Source organism: Pteropus medius, unplaced genomic scaffold (assembly GCF_902729225.1).
Source record: "Pteropus medius unplaced genomic scaffold, Ma_sr-lr_union100, whole genome shotgun sequence".
NCBI classification, from domain to species: domain Eukaryota; kingdom Metazoa; phylum Chordata; class Mammalia; order Chiroptera; family Pteropodidae; genus Pteropus; species Pteropus medius.
Genome location: NW_024352786.1, coordinates 4113092 through 4133900, shown reverse-complemented (window position 1 = coordinate 4133900; position 20809 = coordinate 4113092). Strand labels below are relative to the sequence as shown.

At 38.7% G+C, this 20809-nt stretch overlaps 1 protein-coding gene across 1 annotated transcript in view; it reads left to right on the top strand.

Moving 5' to 3' along the window:
- Window positions 1-1667: 1667 nt before the first annotated feature.
- The window catches only part of PPA2 (inorganic pyrophosphatase 2), a 76729-nt gene continuing 57587 nt past the window's right edge, over window positions 1668-20809 (top strand). Inside the window, exons 1-3 of the mRNA XM_039848865.1 lie at window positions 1668-1885; window positions 15422-15486; window positions 18195-18239. Of these exons, the coding sequence (XP_039704799.1) occupies window positions 1705-1885; window positions 15422-15486; window positions 18195-18239 (291 nt within the window). The 5' untranslated portion in view covers window positions 1668-1704. The remainder of the gene's footprint in view (window positions 1886-15421; window positions 15487-18194; window positions 18240-20809) is intronic.

The following is a 20809-nucleotide window of genomic DNA, read 5'->3' as shown; positions in this document are numbered from 1 at the left end:
TTGGATGTGTTCTTAGAGGAAGAGACAGAACCTTATTATTATTTTCTTCTTTTTTGCTAAGTGGAGTGAGGCTGTTATAGTTGGAGCTGTAGCAGTCGTACTAAACTATGAGGGTTATCTTAGCAAAGGAGATCAAGCAATAAGAAATAACTTGGCTCCCTCATATGGGAGAGCCCTGTGTTACCTACCACCAAACATTTCTGTTGATGAAAATCCTGACCATTGCCTAGGTAAAAGTACTATTGTCTATATGTAAAGTTACATGATGGCTATAGAGTTATCTTGGTCAGATTTCAGCTTTCAGATTGTTGCGAGTAAAGGTTATAATTAATTTGTTAAAATTTTGTCTATTTTGTTAATATTAATAACCAGAGGATGTAGTTTGTAGCCGTGGAACAGAGAGAGAGAGGTTAACTATTTCGGACTAAGATCAGATCTATAATGGTGGCTTAATCACTATAAATTAGTTAATATAATCTAATAAAGACGTTTGTCTTGTAAGACAATATTTTGAGTAAAACTATATTTTCGTGAATTTATGTACTCATTGTGCTTATTAACATTGTTTTTATTAGAGTATTTTAAGAAATTATTATTTTAAAAATGCCTTCTCTTTTAATTAAAACCATCTCACTTAGGTTTTACAAAGACCGTAAGTGCACCTTTTTCATCCTTCTGTAGAATTGCTTTTACTTTTATAAAATAACTGAAATATTTAACTTTCTTTAAAAGTTTTAATTTCTAATTTAAAAAAATCTTATGTACTACTCTCTTCAGATTCTCTCATGATTTATTGAGAATTGACCTTCATGTTGACAACAAGGAGGTCATTGTTGACCCTGAGAAGGTGAAGGAAGTCTTTAGGACTGAGATGAGGGAAGAATATGAAGAAGTGAAGGTAGTGCCTATGGACAGTTCTTTCCACGAGTTTTTCTGGAAAACTGGTAACCAGAATTCATATGCTAATGAGACAGATTTGGTAGAGGGGGGAGTTCCAGGAGCAATTTAACTCAACAACAAAGGTGCCATTATTATATGCAAGGTATGGTGTTACATCCTGCAAGGATAAGTCCTAAATGCTTGGCACTTTAACAATCTGGTGATCTGGTCAAGCTGAAATAGGGAATATGATAGGTTCACAAAAACAGTACTAAGTGCTATTGTAGAAGTGAACATGTAAGAAAAAGGAAGGGTGAATCCCCTTTACTTGGGTTAAGTAGGAAAAGGATTCATGGAGGATATGGATCTTGTTTATTGTATTTTTTTGCTCTATTTGTCAGAGTCAAGTCTCATAAGGAGGACTGATCACTGTTTTATAATGACGTTTTTGTGTGTGCATGCTTGTCGCCTACATTGGGCAGTGCCTGGCGCAGAATAACCACTCTATATCACTATAATAATATTACGAATATTAAATGTTGACTGGTTGAGTAAATAAATGAATGCATGTATGCATTAATAAGTGACAGGGTGCTCCTCAAGGGCGGTGGACCTGTCTTGCTCATTTTTGAACCCTCGCTGCAGGAACACTGTGCATTCCTGGTAATTCGCGGAGCTCTCTGCTTCTCCCATCAGTCTTCAGACCGCTGGGGCGGGGATCTAGATTCCGGGCCAGGAGTGACGACTCCGGGCGGTAGGGGGCGCCGGCGAGCGGCCGGGCCGGGCCGGCACCACCCCACACGAAGCCGTACTGCTACCGGCGCCATGCGCGCGCTGCTGCCGCTGCTGCGCACGGGCTGGGGCTGGGGCTGGCGCGCGGGCTCCATCGTCGCTGCCCGCCTGCCAAGGCGAGTGAGCGCAGGGGCCGTGCCGGGCCGCGCCATGGCCCTGTACCGCACGGAGGAGCGCGGCCAGCCCCACTCGCCCGATTACCGCGTCTTCCTCAGTAAGTAGCTCGTGGGGCCCAGCCGCGCGGAGCGCTGGAGGCGGCTCGGGAGGGACCTGTGCCGCCCGTGCGGCCTCCTTTTCCCGCTCGGGCCCATTCGCTGGGCCGCGCGGGCCCGGCCACCTTCCCGCACGCGGGGATCCGCGCCACTGGTCCTGCTAGCGAGAGGAGCATTGGCCTTAGCCCCCAAAGGCGGAGCACAGACGCTGGGCGGCAGGTGGTGCGGTTTCGCCCTGGGGGCGGTCAACCGCCCTCCGTGAGCCGCGCGGGGTGCGCATTGGAGTGCGTGGTCACCCCGCTGCGGCCCCGCAACCTTTAGCCGAGCGCCGGCCGCAGTTCTGGGTTTACGTAGCTGAAATATGAAAGGGAAGACGCAGAGCCCGCCCTCCAGCCGGCCTCGGTGCGCGCCAGCAGTGCTCCTCCTTGTGAGGGCTGCCTGCAGTTGGAGGGGCAAGCCGAACTTTGCAGATGTCCAGTCCAGCGCTTCTTCGTCGGGGGAACTGATGAAAGATCTCCCAGAATCATGAATTTACACTCACAGTTTACACCTTGAACGCGAGCCACGATCAAGAGCCTCTTTGGCTCCAGGGTAGCACCTCCTCCCCCGCTTCCCCCGCCCCAAATTAACCCAGCTCAGAGAGCAAAAGACTTTCAGGGCACTGATTTGGCCTACTAAGACAGGAAAAGACTCGGGTCTCTCGTTTTTCTTTGCACCCAGATATTTCACTGTGGAGTTAGCTATAACCTGAAAATAAAGAGGGTTGGTTGAGTTACTTTCAAGCTTCATTGACTTCAGAACCCCGAGGGGAGTAGTTCCTTTTTTTTGTAAAGTTGGCTTTCAGCATCGCCCACGTACCTGTTGGGAACACCAGCCTGGAAGCTTTCAGATCTGAGTTCGAATGCTGGATTCTTCAAGTCTTAGCTTTCACCTGGACAAGTTTCTTAACTTGCTAAGCCTTGGTTTTTCTCATCTGTAAAATAAGGTCGTAGGAATTACATGACACAGTGTATGTAAAGTGATTAGTCATGGCGTAGAATATAAATTACTATTATTACTAATCATTGATATCTGTAATTTATAAAATGTTTACACATATTCGGCCTGAGCTTAGAGTCGAGGAGTATTTTATGGGAGAGAAAAATTGAGCTTGCCTAAAGCCTGATTATAAAGCAATTGGTACTAAAATTCCCATTTTCTTCAAAATCGGTTGCTTTTCCCCTCTGCTATATATTCTTTTTCATTTTTGTTTGGTTAAGACTGATCAGGTGGACAGGAACCCTTAATTTTAACAGGAAGTCCCAAATTTCTGAATGAATTGTGTTCCAGAACTTACAACGTGATGATTATTGGTGTTTTTCCATAGAAACAGTGTTATAAAATGGCAGTTAGGCTTTTAAGTAAATAAAAGCATATTTATGGAAGATGTGGTGAAAGTAGTCTAGATTTGCAGTAAGTACAGTAATTAATAATAGATAAAGAATAAATATTTATTAAATGTGCTTGGCACTGTTAGGCGTGGGTGGCGTTGAGGACATTTAGTTATGGCCCTGCCCTCAAAGGATTCTTAATATCAACATAATTAGTTAAGGAAAATATAAATACACTGAAAAATATTTTTTTTGAATGTTCGTTAAGAAAAAACAGTCTTGAGGAGCCTGGAGCATACGGTGTAGCTAACAAGCACTAGCTTTGGAATGGGGAGTCCTAGGCCTTAATCCTGGCTCTGCCATGAACTCTCACTGAGTGCTGTTGGGCAGGTGATTGCTCTATGTCTTTCTCACAGGACCTGTGTGTTCAGCTGTAAAATGAAGCAATTGGGCTAGCAGTGATCTTTTCAAGGTCCTTCTCAGTGCTCATGTTCTTTGAAGGCATTGAATGAATAATGGATATTCTAATAATCTTTATTGAGGTATGGCCTCTATTAGGGCATTTTTGAGGTTCTGTTGTGTATTGGCCTCTTACTGTGGCTTGTTTCTTTAGCTGTAAGTGTATTTCAGATTCATGTTTTCTGTAATTAGAAAGCCACGAATAAAATGTTTTTCATTATTATTATTATTTTTTTTTTACTCAGTTGGGATAAACAGCAGGAAAGAAGAAAAAAGATCTTACTGAAGTGAATGGGCAAGAATTGGAAGAAAGGGGAGTGTGGTTTTGGAGAGGGACAGGATGATGAGATAGTAATTAGAAGATATGTTGGGTTAAATAATTCCTGAACTAAACACCAGATGGCATCTTTGGCCCAGGACTGTTTACTACATGCTGGAAAGGGTAGGACAAAGTAAAACGAAGCTCCTTTAGGATAAAAGAGTAAGGGGAAACTGAAAAATTGCTCTTTATAAAGGTGGTCACAAATTGGATATTTTTAACTCTGGCAGTATCTGTATGAAATACTAGAGTGTGGTTCTACCTCATACCTCGCTTCAACGAAAATCGGGAGTATAGCACTACTTGGCTGAAAAGTGGTGTTCAGCATTACCAAAGTGGAATCATTTCCCACATTTCCAAATATATCCCAATATATGTTTCTGAAATTCTAGTGCAGTGGGAGGTAGACTGTTTTAGAGCTTCGTGTCTATCAATGGTTTCTCTCTGCTGCCATTCAGAAGAACCAAAATAAATGATTGATGTAATACTTTTTTTGCCTTTTAATTGGTGTTGAATTTTGTAGAAATAGTGTCGAAGTGAGAAGACAAGATGATACAGGAGCAAAGAGCAGCCTGGTGGAATTATTAGGCCTCCTCGGTACCAGCCCTGGCCCTGTTAGGAACTTTCTGTGTGGCCTTGAGTGAGTCCTTTGACCTCTCTCTACCTCATTTTATTAAATCATAGAAAGAAGAGATTGGACTAGATGATCATTTTCCAAATTGTGCTGAGCACAAGCATCCCATGGGATGTTATTCAGTTTTCTGTAAAAAAGGGCTTCATAGTTTAATAAATGAGATAGCAGAACTTCATTTTATCACCTTCTTGGAGAGTCACAATGTGCCTATTAAAGTTCTGTGAAATTGTGTTGTAACTTGTCCCAAACCTTTGAACCTCAGAGCCTCTGTTTCTTGGAACATGTGTTAACATCTTACTGACTCTTAGAGTTTCATGGAATTTAGATTGGGAAATGCTGAATGAGATGATTTCTGAAACTTCCAGAAGCAAGTGTGTTGTGGTAACAGTTCTAGATTAATAGTCAAAACACTTAGGTTGTAGGTCCATCTTGATATCAATATCTTTGGTGTCACTTGACATCCCTTAGCTCAGTTTCTCCATCCATAAAATTGGGATAGCACTAATTTATAGAATTGCTGTGGCAGTTAAATGAGACTGTATAGAGATTATCAATGTCCCACACATGGTAGATATTTAATATATGTTATTTCTTTTTCCCTTTTGATTTTAGACGTAAGACCAAAATTATTGTTATATTCTTTGAAGGATGAAAACAGTGGGATGTGGGTAATTGAATATTTTGAACCTGTTCCAGTTTATTAGTTCCTAGGTCTCAGAGTTTCAGTGAGTACTGCCCTGCAGCCTTGAATTAATTGCAAAATCATACTGCAGTTAGACTTACTTACATTGGGCCAAAGACCGCATGTCAATGTCCCTTTGGTAGTCTGCATGTTTTTCCTTGCTTTGTTTTGTTGTTAACTTGAAAATTCACTATTTTAGATATTTCAACTTTTCTCAAGGGATGGACAGACGCTTTGCTTTTCCAAAAATTTGGATTTTTTGTTAGTGTGGGGTAGGTGACTGGTTCCCTTAGAAAAACAGTGCCATGGATCATTGCTTTTATTTAGCATGAGGATGAATTATGCAGTTCTTTAAAAGTGAATTTCTTTTATCATTTATAGTAAGTGTATGCTTATGTTGAAATTACATAGGTTTTCTTTTTTAAGTACATAATTTGAGTAGTAGATGGAATCTGCCATTGAATGCACCATACCATTATAATAAACTTTCCTGTGAATAATCCACAAAATATGTGTTTGAGTCTTAAATATGTGAATTCCTGTAACCTTTTTACAAGCTGGCCCATATCATAGAAGTTGAATTTACACAATATAACATAATGATTATTGTGTGAATATAGAAAATTATATTTATTGGTTTTTCATTTTTGCTGAAGTTTCCAGTAAGAAACTCTATAAATGATTTCAGTAATGGTATTTGGCATACATGAGTCTGTTTGGTATATATACATAAAATCAAATATAGGTTTCTCATTCTATTCAGTTTTATCACTTGCTAATAAAAGTAATAAACTTCCATCAACTCGTTATGAGAGAAAACAGATAACTTAAAAATGATAGAATGAACTCTCATTTCAGTCCAGTTAAAGGGATAGTTTTGACACCGTTTGACAATATCCAGCATATGTTGGTGGGCCTGCTAGAATTCATTAGACTGTGCCTGGTAATGCAGCCTGGTTTTTGACAAGAGTGAATTCCTAGATGAGATGGCGGGAGGACTACAGTTGTTTATCTTATCTCCCTTCTAAAAAATATCCCATCAAGGTAATAGTAAGTGAATAAAAAGGATAACGCTAAAACAACAAATAAGGAGCCATCAGAGGTGGCGATGTCACAATCTTTATAAAAGATGAAAAACATGAACATTTGGTTATTGATGAAGCAGTGTGGGGAAAGTCCCAGCTTAAGCATATAGTTCACTTTAGGAAGAAGCTGAACTGCTTTGCAAACCTCAGGTTGTGGACGGGTTGATGTTATGGGGGAGAGGGTGAGAGTGATGTGGAGCTTAACCCAGATTAATTAATTTAAGTTTTATTATGACATAGCCACAGATGTTTACCATGCAGTCCTGGCACTGGAGGAAAGGGCCAGTTCCTTCTATAGAAAGCAAAGAAACTGTTTGAGGGGAAGTCAGCCCGATGTTGCTGCCCTGGCAGAGCTGTCTGCATTCTGGCACATAGGAAATCCCCCAGAGTGGCACCGAGCTTCCTACCTGTACCCGTCCACAGGAAGCTGGCTCTTCAACACGCCTCTTCCATGAACACATCAGTTTTTCTACTCTTTTATTATTAAAGATAAACCAAATAGTCAAAGATCACCTTCAGTCAGGGTTTCATCACTGCTGCTCTACCAAACTGTGTTTGTCAAGGCCACAGGTGACCTCCATTCAACAAATTTAATGATGAACTTTATTAATGATGAAAAGACCTCAGCAGGACTTTTCACAGTGGATCAGTTTCTCTCCTTGAAACACTTTTTTTTTTTTCTTTTTGTGTCTGTGACTACCCTTTCTCTTAGTTATCCTATTTAATGGCTTCTCCTTCAGCAGTCTCTCCTCCTGGATCCTTCTATATTTCTGAACTCTAACCTTTGAAATGCTCCAGGGCTCAGTCCTTTGCACACTTCTCTCTCCTGGGCAGAGGATGGCAAACCTTTTTAGTAGAGGGTCAGATAGTAGATATTTTAGGCCCTATCGGTAGGCCGTACAGTTTCTGTCACAACTACTCAACTCTGCTATTGTAGTGCAAAGCAACCAGATTGTAAAAGTATGGGTACAGCTGTGTCTCAACAAAACTTTATTTTGTCTCAACAAAAATAAAAGAGGCCATGGGCTGGATTTGGCCGAAAAACCAGTTTGCTGACTGTTTTTATAACTCTTGGTTATCCCATCAAGCCCCGTAGCTTTAGATACCATCTGTGGTATCTATGCTTCCCAGATTTGTAACATTATTCCCAGTATCTTCTTGAACTCAGAATTTACACACCCAGCGTTCCATTCTGTATTCACACTTAAATGTCTATGAAGCATCTCAAGGTCAATATGTACAAATCAGAAATCCTCACCCTGCTCCCCCGCCCCAATAACCTAGGAATCGTTCTTATTGCCTCTCTTACTCTTAACCCACATCTAGTTCATTAGTCTCTCCCTTCAGCTCTACGTTTAAATGTGTCCAGAAGACAATTACCTCTCTCCACTTCCACCCCTGCCACTTCATCCATGTCACCATCATCTTTCACTTGACCAGTAGCCTCCTGATTCTTTACCCTGCTTTCACCCTTGTCCCCCTGTAGTCTGCTTTCCACATAGAAGTCTTCTTGTTTTAAAATGTTAAGTCATATCATGTCCACACACACCACTCAAAACCCCAGTGGCTTTCCATTTCATTCATAATTTTAAATATTTACCGTAGTGTACAATACAAGGTTCTGTGTGACCTCTTACTGGGTTTCCTCCTTGAATTCATCACTCACCACGCTTCCCTTTGGTCATTGTGTTCCAGTCTTCCTGGCCTCCTTGCTGTTTCTTAGACGTGCCATTCATATTCTTGCCTCAGCGTCTCTGTGCTGGCTGTGCCTGCAGTGTTCCTCCCTGGATGCCCACTTGACCTACTTCCTCCCTTCTTTCAGCTCTGCGCTGAGTGTTACCCATCAGAGAGATCTTCCCTGGCCTTTTAGTATAAAATGGTATCCCTTCCATTATTCATTCTTTTCTTACCCCGACTGGCTTTCCTTTATGATGCTCATTGTACCTGATATAGGAAAAACATATCTATATTCATTGCTTCTGTACTCCCCCACACCCAAGATATAAGTTCCATAAGAGCAGGGAGTTTGTATACCTAAGTACCAAAAATAGTCCTTGGTATATTTGTGTTCAGTGAATATTTACTGATCAACTTACTGAATGAAGTTATGGACACCTTATAAATTAAATGGGAAAAAAAAGGAAGTAGAAATAAGAGAACTTGCATTTTAAAAAGTCAAATGGGTGTCCTCTGAAATTTTCTAAGCTATCGCATCTATTACAAAGGAAGAGGAGGCCATGAAAAAGTTATTAAAGAACAAGAACTCTTGAAATTGAAGTTTGCTCGTTAAGACAGCTTAATAGAAGGCTACTGGGTTGAATGGTGTTCCATTGTTTTAAGCCACCAAGTTTGAGATAATTTATTGTAGTCCTAGAGAATTAATACAGAAAAGTTAGACTATAATTAGGTAAAGAAATCTACCAGAAAGTTTGAACAAAATGTCAGACAGAAAAAAAAGGTAGAAAGAAGAGATACAGGGATTCAGTCTAGGAGGTCTAACATTTGATTGGTGTCAGTTACAGAAGGAAGGAACGGACAAAATGAAGAAGAAATTATCGAAGGGATAATAGAAAAGATCTAAGAATTTAAGAATCCAGTGTTCTAAGTCCCAGACACAACATTGTGAAATCTCAGGAAACTGAGACTGTAAAGTAGATGCTAAAAGTCTTGAAGCAGGGGAAGGGAGGGAGGGAGAATAGGTCATTTGAGAAGGAATAGTAACTAAACTGGTATCTGAACTATCAGCAACACTGAATGCTTGAAGACTGGAGCACTGCCTTCAAAATTCTGAGAGAAAAGAATTTTCCTCCTAGAATCCTCTACCCTGAGAACCGTTAATCTAGGATGAAGATTGAATGAAGACATTTCAGACATTTAAGTACTTGGAAAATTTTCTTCACATGCAGCCTTTCTTACAGAACACAAGTTAGGGACATGCTTCTGCAAAACAAGTAAGTAAACCAAAAAAGATGAATGCATGGGATCCCCAAAACTGTAGATCTATGCTAGAGACCAAAGAAGCAAAGTCTTAGGATGCCAAGCAAGCATACAGTCCAGATGGCAGCAGGAGATAAGATTTCCAAAGGGAACTATTTGGGTAAAGAGAGAATTCCGTAGTTTTGATGGTGTCTGTTGAGGCATTCGAATAATTTATAAATACGATTATGACTCACAATGGAAGAAAGATAATTAGAAGCACAAGTCAAAATAGGAGCTGAACAAGAAAGGAAATTTAATTTTAACATTTTACTTGACTAAAAATCAACACATAGACAGTGCTTCTCAAACCTGCCTGAATATAAGACTTATTTAGGAGTGCTCACTAAAAATACAGATACGCAAATTTTTCTCCTTATGATTCTGATTCACTAGTATGAATGGAATGGGGATCCAGAGATCTGTTTAACAAGCACTCCAGAGTATTTTTATCCTTAGAAAATTTTTAGAAATATAGTCAACCCTTGAACAAGGCAGGGTCGGGGGTACAGACCCTCTGTGCAATTGAAAATTCACATATATAACTTTTGACTCCCCCCAAATTTAAGTACTAATAGGCTACTATTGACCGGGAGCCTTACCAATAACATAGACAGATTAACACATATTTTGTATATGTATTATATACTGTATTCTTATGATAAAAGAAGCTAGAGAAAAGAAAACGTTATTAAACTCATAAAGAGAAAATACATTTGCGGTATTTATTTTTAAAAATCTGCGTATAACTAGACCTATGCAGTTCAAGCCTGTGTTGTTCAAGGGAAAACTGTGTACTAATAGGAAAATCATGTAAAATTCAGTGTGACTATAGAATATAAGTTTTGAAATGAAAATGTAAAAGTGCAGAAGTCAAAAATTAGAAGAATGAAGAAAGGTAAAAAGCTGGTTAGTAGAGTTGAGAAATACTGTATATGTTTGGTGGAATAGAGAACAAAGCTATAAAGTGTAAAGATTAACCAGTAGAGAACTTAAGAGGAATAGAGTGGGGTCAGGTGAACTAAACTTATCTCTCAGAATTGGAATCAGTAGATAATTTCTAAAATGGACAAAACTAATCATAAATCTGTTTAGATGAAGATAATCACTATAGCTAGTTAAAGAGGTGAAAGTGGGCTGCTTTGATAGTGGAGCTGTTGGAGAGAGGTGGGGACTTTTATTTTATTTTTTTAACTGTGCACATGCTGCCTTGTTTTATTTACACAACAGTGAAATATTTTTAAGAGTAAATTGGCAAAACTTGGTTTCAACTCTAAAATATACAGTCAGAGCTTCTGATAATGAAGTTCTAACCTGAGATTTATCACTAATTTATACTGAGCCTTTGAGAAAGGGCTGTCTCTCTCTCTCTCTCTCTCTCTATCTCTGTCTCTCTCCTCTCACCCTCTCCCCAACACGTTTTAGTTTTATTATCTTTAAGAAGTGACATACATTGCAACAGTGCTTGCTGCGTATGCCATATCTCTGTCTCCATGGCTTATATATTTACACATATGGATCACCGTTTTCTTTTACAGAGGACCAGGATAGATAGTGTATCTCTTTAATCTACCTTTAGAGAATCTTAATACTTTAAATGGAGCAGAATAGCATACTAATAGCACTGACTCTAGAAAACATTTAATGAAAGGTTCTCATCTTTCCTTTGTGCATTAAGTCAGTGATTAATCAGCTCTCTAATTGTTCCAAGAGGACTCCTTTGTCTTGAGACTTACTGGGTGCTGCTGCTGCTGCTGGAGGACATGCCCTATCTTGGCTGTGGGCAGAGCTCACTTTTATATCCCAGCTTCTAGTACATTGCCTTTTACATACTAAATTGTATATTGCTTAATTGAAGAAAATTGAAGAAAACAGTTTTCAAGAAGTTGAGTGACTTTATCAAGCTCATTAACTAGAAATCAGGCTCTTGGCCTCTGTATTCCGTGCTCCTGTGTGAGTTTATTGGTATATTGTCCACTAAACACATCATTATTGTCTGAGATCTAAGGCCATATTTTAATTTTTTTAGAAATATTTTATTTTTTCCTTTATTCTTATATTTTAATTTATACTATTTCCAGATGGCTTTTAGTAGATATGGTTAGCTGAGTCAGACCAGGCACTCATTTATGTGCTCTTTTTTACCTTCCAAAATGGCAGTTAAATAATTTTAACATATATATTGGCATTACCTTACTGTTTGAATAGAATACAATTTATGTTTGGATCTAAAAGAGTACTCTCACAGACCTTTAGCTTTTAGTGATCATAGCTTGGTCTAGTCTTGTGTTTTCCTCAGCCGTGAGTATAAGATGCACTCAGTTTACATCTTCTACGTTGGTTGAGGCTTGTCCTGCTACCAGGAGCATTGAAGCTTTAGGGAAATACAACACCAAATCAGTGTGCTAGAGAGCAGTCCCCAACCTTTTTGGCACCAGGGACCAGGGCTCCTATGAGAATCCAATGCCTGGGGTGGAGCTGAGGTGGTGATGCTAGCGCTGGGGAGCGGCTGCAAATACACATGAAGTTTTGCCTGCTTGCCTGCCACTCACCATGGCCCGGGTTCCTAACAGGCCATGGACTGAGCACCTATCCACTGCCCGGGGGTTGGGGACTTCTGTGCTAAAGGACCATTTACTCTTAATTACAAAGGTATCCAGCTATTCTGTCATGTTTCCTATACTTCATTTTAATAATGGTTTTACCTGGTTTGTGCAGCTTCCTGAATTCCTAGAGCTGAAATGATTAATTTCCACCCCACATGTAACAATTGAAGTAATCTACTAAAGGATTGAATTTCTCTTTTCTTCAAAATTCAGCCTTATCTTTGTGACTTAAAGCAGATAAAGAATCACAGATTGATGATTTCTTGGAAAAAGAGCTTCTACTTACACATGAAGTATATCTTTCTTAGCCTCCTATTTTTTTTGTTCCATTTTTTAAAAATTAAATATTGTAAAATTCACTCTTTTTTTTGGTGAACAGTTCAGAGTTTTGATAGAAATATAGATTTATTTAAAAACCATCACAGTCAAGGTACAGAAAAGTCCATCACTCCGAAAAAATTTCCCTGTGTTTCCTCTAAAGAGTCATTTCTACCCTCTGACTTTAACCCCTGGCAACCCCTGATCTTTTTATCTGTATACTTTTGCCTTTTCCGAAATGTCATTGTTTGAGTCTAGTTTCTTTCACTGGGCATAATGCAGTTTAGGTTTATCCATTTTGTTGTGTGTATCAATACTTCATTCCTTTTTCTCACAGGCTAATAAACTATTGAGTAAAACACCATTGTATGGATGTAATAGAGTTTGCCAATTTAACATTTGGGTCGTTTTCATTTTTCAGTGATTTTGAATAAAGCCACTGTAAAGATTCACTTAAAGGTTTTTGTGTGAACACAGTTTTCATTTCTCTTGGTTTAAGTAATTGATAATAGGATTTCTGGGTCATGTTTGTAAGGAACTGCCAAACTGGTTTCCAAAATGGCCATACCATGTTCGGTTCCCACTATGTTTTGTTTTAATGGAAAGTATGTAAATGTGACCCACTTAAATATCTGGCTTATTTATAGGAAAATAAATAATCATGCAACAAACTGATAATTTTATTTGTGTTCTTGTGTTGCTTATAGACTTGAAAATCAGGTAGAGGATTTGAAATTTGATGTGGTATGCAAAAGAGAAGATCTTTTTTTAAGATGTATCCCTTTTAATTAATGAAGAACAGCTTTATAGATCACAGCAAGAAGTTTTATAGACTTTGACACTTATACGCTCTTTCTCATCTTTTTCCTGCCTCTGCACAGTCCTTCAGGTGTTACCTTGTTGCCAGGGTGAAAAAGGAAACAGTACCTTAACAGTTTGGAGGGGACAATGAAAAAGTAATAGAAATGTTTGCCGAGCACATATTTATGGAATGCCGGCTAAATGCTGGGTACTCTCCTGGTTGTTAGGGATCCAGTAGAGAGCCAACAGAACAAACAACAAAAATTCCATCCTTCAGGAACTTTAGCAGTAAGTGCTAAGGAAAACCACATAGCACAAGAGGAGGAAATAAAATTTTGTTGGAGTGAGGGCCATTAAGTTATATGCTTCTAATTTTATTGGGCTGAAGCCAAGGCTTGTTTTCTCTCGTTTGTTTGTTTTTTGAACAGTCTTTTTTGGGGAGTGGGGGATAATTTTAGATTTGGCAGAGTTGCAAAGATAGTACAGAATTCCAGTATATCCCATTCCAAGTTTCCTCCAATGTAACATCTTTAAATACCATTGTACATTTGTCAAAACTAAGAACATTGGTGTATACTGTTAACTGAACTCCAGATTTTATTTGAATATTGCTAGTTTTTCCACTAATGACTTTTTTCTGTTCCAGGATCCAATTCAGGATTCCACATTGCATTTAGTCATTATATTTCCGTGATCTCCTTCAGTCTGCGACAGTTTGTCAGTCTTTCCTTGTGTATGTGTGTCTGTGTTTTCAAATGATCTCGAGACTTGTAAAGAGTACTGGTTAGGTATTTTGTAGAATGTCTCTCAGTTTGGGTTTGTCTGATGAATTTCTCATGATGAGACTGGCATTATGGGTTTTTGGGAAGTTACAACAGAAGTGAAGTATACTTCTCATCACAGCACATCGGGAGGCACATGCTATCAACATGATTTATCGCTGGTAATGTAACCTCATTCACTTGGTTAAGTGGTTGAGGTTACTGTTTGTCATTTTCTCCACTGTGATGTTTTTTCCTTTTCTGAATTCTATTCTTTGGAAGCCAGTCACTAAGACCAGTCATACTCAAGTGGGGAAGAGGGAGCAGGGTAAACTTTCCTTCTTGGAAGGGGGAACATCTGCATATGTTGTTTTGAATTTTTTTGTAAGGAAGATTTGTCTCTTATTTATACAAATTTATTTGTATTAGTATGGACTTTTGTATATTTATTTTATGCTTTGGGTTATAATCCAGTACTCCATTGTTTATTTTGTTGCTCAGATTGTTCAACTTTGTCCCTGGGGAGCTTTTTTAAGTTGGCTCCTCATTTCCCTTTGACATACCTCCAGCCTTTTGTTTTGAGCACTTACTTAGTTGATTTCTGGTACTACAGGCTGCTCCAGGGTCATCTTGTATATTCTTTGTCCTAGCCTTAAGGTCAACCCCCTCTTCAAGAAGCCCTAGTTCCATTTTTATTGGAGAACAGTATTTAGAAACCAAGATTTGGGGTATACTCATTGTTATTGGGGTACCAGCCAGTTTTTGTTTTGTTAAAATACTTTTAAAGTCTAAATTTGAAAATCATGCCAAAGAGGTAGCAGTCCAGAAATAAAACATACTCTAACTTCGGAAATGACAAAGTAAAAAATTCCTATAGCTATCCTAAGCCCAGCTTTTGGAAGCAGATGCATTCCAATAAAAGTGCATATTTCATCATTGTATTTTATTTAAAGAATATGTACTTTTAAAAGTATTAAAATATGCATTTTAGTGTGTAATAACGATACGTTTGTTATTAAAGGTTTTTTTAAAAAATTTTTTATTTAACTTAATAGTAGCATCCTTATCGCTTTGGAAACAATTTATTTGTTTCTTTTCTTTTAATTGGGTAGAACCTTTAGACATTTGTTAATATGGATTATATGTGGAAATGGAATTCTATTGTTAGGTTTCTTCTAGGGAAATAGACATCAGTTATAATTCAGTTCACTTATTAAAGACTGTCTTTTCAAAAGTGAGATTTGGTTTATATGTGGGGTTTTAATTTATTTTAGACATTTTCTACTTTGTATATTTTTAGCCACAGGATTAAATAATGATTACAGCAACACAAATATGGTTTATTTGGTATTTATTTCTCTGTGGTCATCGTATTGGAGCAAGTTTTAAACATTGAATGAAACTAAATTAGTTAAAGTTAATTTTGAAAATACTTTAAAAACTTTTTAAAGTTCAAAGTGGATAAAGGTATAATTGCTCTAAAGAACAGGATAATTCATTGCTCTGTTTTTTTTTTTTCTTTTGCAGAAAATGAAGCTGGTCACTACATTTCCCCCTTTCATGATATTCCTCTGAAGGTGGACTCCGCAGAGGTATTGTTTTAACTTGTTTTAGGGATGAAAATAGATATTCCTAGTATGACCATAAAATACTTTTTGGAAGCATCTTGAAAGGAAGGAATTTGGTCAGAGTCCAGAAGGTCAATGGAGTTGTTATGACAGGATTGTAAGCCTCCTTCATGAATTAGAATTTGTATGAGAATAGGATTCTTTCAGGAGGACTTGGGGAGAAAGGAGTGTTAGGGCCATAAAGCTTAGAATTTGATAGAAAATAAAGATTTAAGATTAAGATTTTAAGGTGTTTACAACAGGCTTATTTTTTAATAATAATAAGAAGAACAATATCTTTAACATTTGCGGATTATTTTCTATTTGCTAGCCACTGTGTGAACATTTGCCATTTTATTTAATCCTTATGAGTTGCTGTTATTATCTCCAAGGAAACCAAAGCTGAGTCATTTTGTTGACTTGTCTAAGATCTCACAGCTGCTAAGGGCCAGAGCCAGGTGTGAGCCAGCATTTCTGATCACAAAGCTCAAGCTCTTTGACTACTCTATGAAGCAGATGCTAGAAAAATAAAGTTAGGAAATGGAAGTTTTTGAATAGCCATTCTCTTAGAACCTAGAATTACTTGACAGATGATGAAGGTGGCAAGGATTAAATCTGATAGGAGTCGGGGATCTGCTGTTAAAGATGGACCTGAGCGTGGCTCAAAATCACTGGAGCGTTCACGTAGCCCACAAAATGGCATAATTGGTAGCAGATATTATCGTCACTAAGTTGGAATTTTTTTCCTTAAAATCTGAGTAGTCCATTGGTTTATTCTATTACCAAATTTATTAAGGGGCACAGCTGTCGAGTAAATAACCAGGACTACGTTTCAGGTTGAGATTATGTGGGGCTGGTTAGTGAGGTTGCGTTTTCTAGATCAGTGTAGGGACAGAGGCCGGTAAAGAAGTGGGCAGCTGTTTCAGGTGCAAGAGTGGTTTGACCTTCTTGTTGTTACCTTAGAGGCTGAATGTAAGGCATCATACTGAGGTTATGGAACGCTGAAGTAGGATTTGTGCTGCCTTCCAGCCCTTCAGAGAACTGAACCGTCAGTAATAGTAGCAGTAGGGAGAATAATAGAGAAGGTTTACTAAGTGCTCGTAGTGCTTGGTAAAGCACTGTGCTCAGTGCTCAGTTTGCTTTATCTCAACACATCTAAGGCTGCTGTTGCCCTTATTTTGTAAGCGCCTCGTCCGTGGTCACAAATCTAGTCTATAGTGGAAGTAGGATTTGAACTTAGGTGCTCTAACTCCATAGTTTGCAGTTTTAACTGCTCTCATGTAATCCTTCCAGCTCATAACTTCTAAGAAGTGTTCAGCTGAAGAACAAAGGGTCATGTAATCTGAATAGAAAAAGAAACCAAAGAGAGGCAGAAAGAACTTCATATTACTGTGTGTGTCTGTGAGAGTGAGAGAATGAGAGAGAATGAATATATGTATGTGTGTTCATGTATCCATGTAGTTTGTTTTGTTTTGGCCAGTCTGCTATTCACCCTAAATATCTCATGTCCCCCCTCACCCCTCTTTGCTTTTTGCGACAAGTGCATGCATTCATTTATTCATTTGCTCACTAATTTATTCATTCAGTAAATAATCATTGCATACTTATTATGAGCCAGATAGTATTCCAGGCACTAGGGTAGCATTGTTGAATAACGTAGATATAGTTCCCACTCAGTTGGAGCAGGTCAATCGGATAATGTTAAGTGCTATACAACCAGAACAGGGTTATGAAAGAAGGGGTGCTGCTCCATGTGGCGGTGTACCATGACAAAATCAGTGTACTTAATAACAAAAATGATAACATTATTGGGAAACATGTAGTAGGTAGGGGTAGATATACAGAACAAAGATGAGCAAAAATAGCCCAGTTGGCATAATACTCTGCCTCAAGAGGATGGGTTTTGGGGAATATGAAATTTAGGGTTAGACGGAATTGAGGATAGGGCAAGGCAGAATGTAACAGGATATGCCAGGGAATCCCGGGCACATGGACATTGGTACCCGCTGTGGTGTAAATAGGCTTCCCTCGCTCTCGGTGAGGAAAATGATTAGACCTGTTACACGTTGTACTTTGTGATGTGTTTTAGGAATAGTAACTATGTTTCAGAGCCATCTTGGAATAATCATTTTTCAGTTTGTTTTGTTTCCTTCATTAGTCATTTTGGTGCGAAAAGTTATGTATGATGTGTGAACATTTGTGAATGGCCTGATTTTTCTCCCCAACCCACCACGTACGCTGTTTTAATTTAAAAGTGCTTGATGGAGGCACAGTAATCACACCTTGGTGGGACTCGCAGGCAGGAGGTGCAGCCACGTACTTTCATGGCTTGTTAGTCACGCTCCCTGGAGTTTCATTCCAATAATGAAATGACTGTTTTAAGCGCAGTCACTGGAAACCGCCAGTCTTTCCTTAAAGACCGAACAGAGCCTTTGCTTATTTTATAAAAACTAGGAAAATATACTTGAAAGAGATTTAGCTTTTCTCATCATTTGTTTTATGAAATACTTTGATGCTTGTACGCTGGGGATGCAGATACTGAGAGAAAAATGAACTGGGCCTTTCGTAGGTTCTCTGTTGCATCAGGTTTCCGGCCAGCCTCTGCATTGGGGTGTTTATACATAGGCATATTTTCATTGCAGCTGTATTTTCATGAACTATTACAATCATAAATACCATCTTTTCTTTTATAGGAAAATGGCATTCCTACAAAGAGAGCACGAAATGATGAATATGAGGTATATCTAAAGGTTTTAATTTTTGTGAATCACTTATATTGTCTGTTACAGACATTGATAGTTTGCATTTGGAAAGTGCTTCTGAGTTTTTCCCTCGCAAGACTTTTGTGTGCATTCTGATATTTTTATTCTTCTAGTTTTGCTTTAAGGCACCTAGGAATGATATTCTCATTTCACTATTTTTTTCTTGTGGTGAAATATGCATCACAAAATTTACCATTTTATTTATTGCACACTAGTTAAGTGTGCAGTTCCGTGGCATTAAGCACTTTCAAATGTGCAACCATCATCATCATCATCATCATCATCATCATCATCATAATCCATCTTCAGAACTTTTTCATCTTCCCACACTGAAATTCTGTACGTATTAAACAATATCTCTCCATTCCTCTCTCCGCCTAGTCCCTGGTGACCACTATTCTACTTTCTGTGTATGAATCTGACCGTTCTGGGTACCTCCTTACCATTTTGTTTTTTAAGTGAAAAACCAGAGAGGATCAGGAAATGAACCCACATTTTAGTAGCAAGTTATCATGGTAGATGGTTAAAGTAAAGGTTCTTTATGAAAATTGGTCAGTTTATCATCTTTTAATTACAAGGGGAAAGATTGTTTTGAGAGGTTGTTTTAGAATCCAGGAACAAATCTTGGAGATAGAGGAGAAAAAAACAATTATACCAACTGTATGCTAAAATAAATATGTTCCAGATATGTCGTGCAAATATGTGATTATCACAGCTTTAATAGTTCTTGACTTAGGACCAGAACATTTGATTGATGTCTGTCATCCCATCTCTTGCTGTCGATCGATGCCTTTTTATCTTGCTGATGTCAGGCAGCTTTCCCGCCACCTTCCTCAGCCTTCTTTCCCCTTCCCAACCTTATTTCCAGGTATTCTCTACTCCAGCTAAAACTTAGGACCCCAGCTTTGGCATTCACCTCCAAACACAGCTGTGGGGCTGTTTAATTCCTACGGCCTTTGCCTGCCATCCATCTTGTATTTTTCCAAACTGGTGTTTGTCACATGGCCCTTAGACCATCTATATTGGAACCACTTAGAACAGCAGTCCCCAACCTTTTTGCCACCAGGGACCGGTGCTCCTATGAGAATCTAATTAATGCCTGATAATCTGAGATGGAGCTGAGGCAGTGATGCTAGCGCTGGGGAGTGGCTGCAAATACAGATGAAAGCTTGCTCCCTTGTCTCTAATCTCCTGCTATGCAGCCTGGTTCCTAACAGGCCATGGACCAGTAGCATTCCGGTTTGTGGCCCAGGGGTTGGGGGCCCCTGATTTAGAGCACTTGTTTAAATTTTAGATTCCTGGCTCCATTCCATATCTATCAAATCAAAGCCCCTGCTTGATGGAGCTGGTTAGTCTGCATGTTTAAACTAGTGTTCCAGGGCATCCTATACACAATGAAGCTGAGAACCACGCCCGAGATGTTGGTTAAATAGTCATTCAGTAGCTCAAGGCTTGATAGGTTCTTAGAGACTTCATGTATTAACCTGGAAACAGTTGTTTCAGTGGGAAAAATGTATTATTCAGAGTTCATACAGCCAACTTAAAATTTAATTTTTAGAACATAGTTTATATGTCAGGAACTGCCTGATTTGAGTTTATTTAATTTTTTAAAATTCTTTTCCATTTCTCCCATTCTCCACCCCCTGACAACCACTTTTCTACTCTCTGTTTCTATGAATTTGCCTTAAAAAAAAAAGAGATTCCACATGTAAGGGATATGATGCAGTGTTTGCTTTCCTCTGTATGGCTTATTTCAGTGAGCATAATGCCCTGAAATTCTATTCATGTCGTTGCAAATGACAAGATTTCCTTTTTTCTCCTTGTTGAATAATATTCCATTGTGTATATCTACCACATCTTCTTTATTCATTCATCCATTGTAGGGCACATAAGTTGTTCCCATATGTTGGCTATGGTGAACATGGGAGTGCAGATAGCTCTTCAATATCCTGCTTTTACTTCCTTTGGATATACAGCCAAAAGTGGAATCGCTGGATAACATGGTAGTTCTGTTCTTAATTTTTTGAGTAACCTCCATATACAGCTTTCCATGGCGGCTATACCGGTTTACATTCTCATCAACAGTGTGCACAGGGTTCCCTTTCACCCGCATCCTTGCCCACACTTGTTATTTCTTGTCTTTTTGATGATAGCCATTCAAACAAGGATGAGGTGCTATCTCGTTGTGGTTTTGATTTGCGTTTCCCTGATGATGAGTGATGTTGAGCACCTTTTCATGTACCTATTGGCCATTTGTATGTCTTCCTTGGAAAACTGTCTATTCAGTTCCTCTGCCCATTTTTAAATCAAGATTATTTGAGATTTAGTTGCCATTGAGTTGCTTGAGTTCTTTATATATTTTGGATATTAACCCCTTATCAAATTTATATTTGCAAGAATCTTCTTCCATAGGTTGCCTTTTTATTTCGTTGATGGTTTTTCCTTTGCTGTGCTGAAGCTTTTCAGTTTGATATAGTCCCACTTGTTTATTTTTGCTTTTGTTGCCTTTGCTTTTAGTGTTAAATCCAAAGTTTATTTGATATTTT